General features: G+C 59.7%; 1 protein-coding gene across 1 annotated transcript in view; it reads right to left on the reverse strand.

The window, feature by feature from the left end:
* Nucleotides 1-12: 12 nt before the first annotated feature.
* The window catches only part of LOC103799537 (probable U3 small nucleolar RNA-associated protein 11), a gene marked incomplete at both ends in the record, with an annotated part of 1648 nt that continues 1429 nt past the window's right edge, over nucleotides 13-231 (reverse strand). Inside the window, one exon of the mRNA XM_009071865.1 lies at nucleotides 13-63. Within this exon, the coding sequence (XP_009070113.1) occupies nucleotides 13-63 (51 nt within the window). The remainder of the gene's footprint in view (nucleotides 64-231) is intronic.

Consider the following 231-nt stretch of genomic DNA (forward strand, 5'->3'; position numbering starts at 1 on the left):
CCGGCCCGGGGCGCTCCCCGCCGCGTCCAGCAGGTGGAGCTCTGCCTTCAGCCGCTCGATCTTCTGCGGAAGGGCCAAGTTTGAGTGAACTTGGGATCTCCCCGAGGACGCTTCCGTCTGTTCCTCGAGGCCACAGCATCCCAACTCCGCCTCTCTCGTCTTTGAAAACACGTCTAGTCTATGTTTACGACGTGTCCTCATGACCTTTCCAGGCAAACAGCGATTCCTGCT

This window comes from Acanthisitta chloris, unplaced genomic scaffold (genome assembly GCF_000695815.1).
Source record: "Acanthisitta chloris isolate BGI_N310 unplaced genomic scaffold, ASM69581v1 scaffold24643, whole genome shotgun sequence".
Taxonomy (NCBI): Eukaryota; Metazoa; Chordata; class Aves; order Passeriformes; family Acanthisittidae; genus Acanthisitta; species Acanthisitta chloris.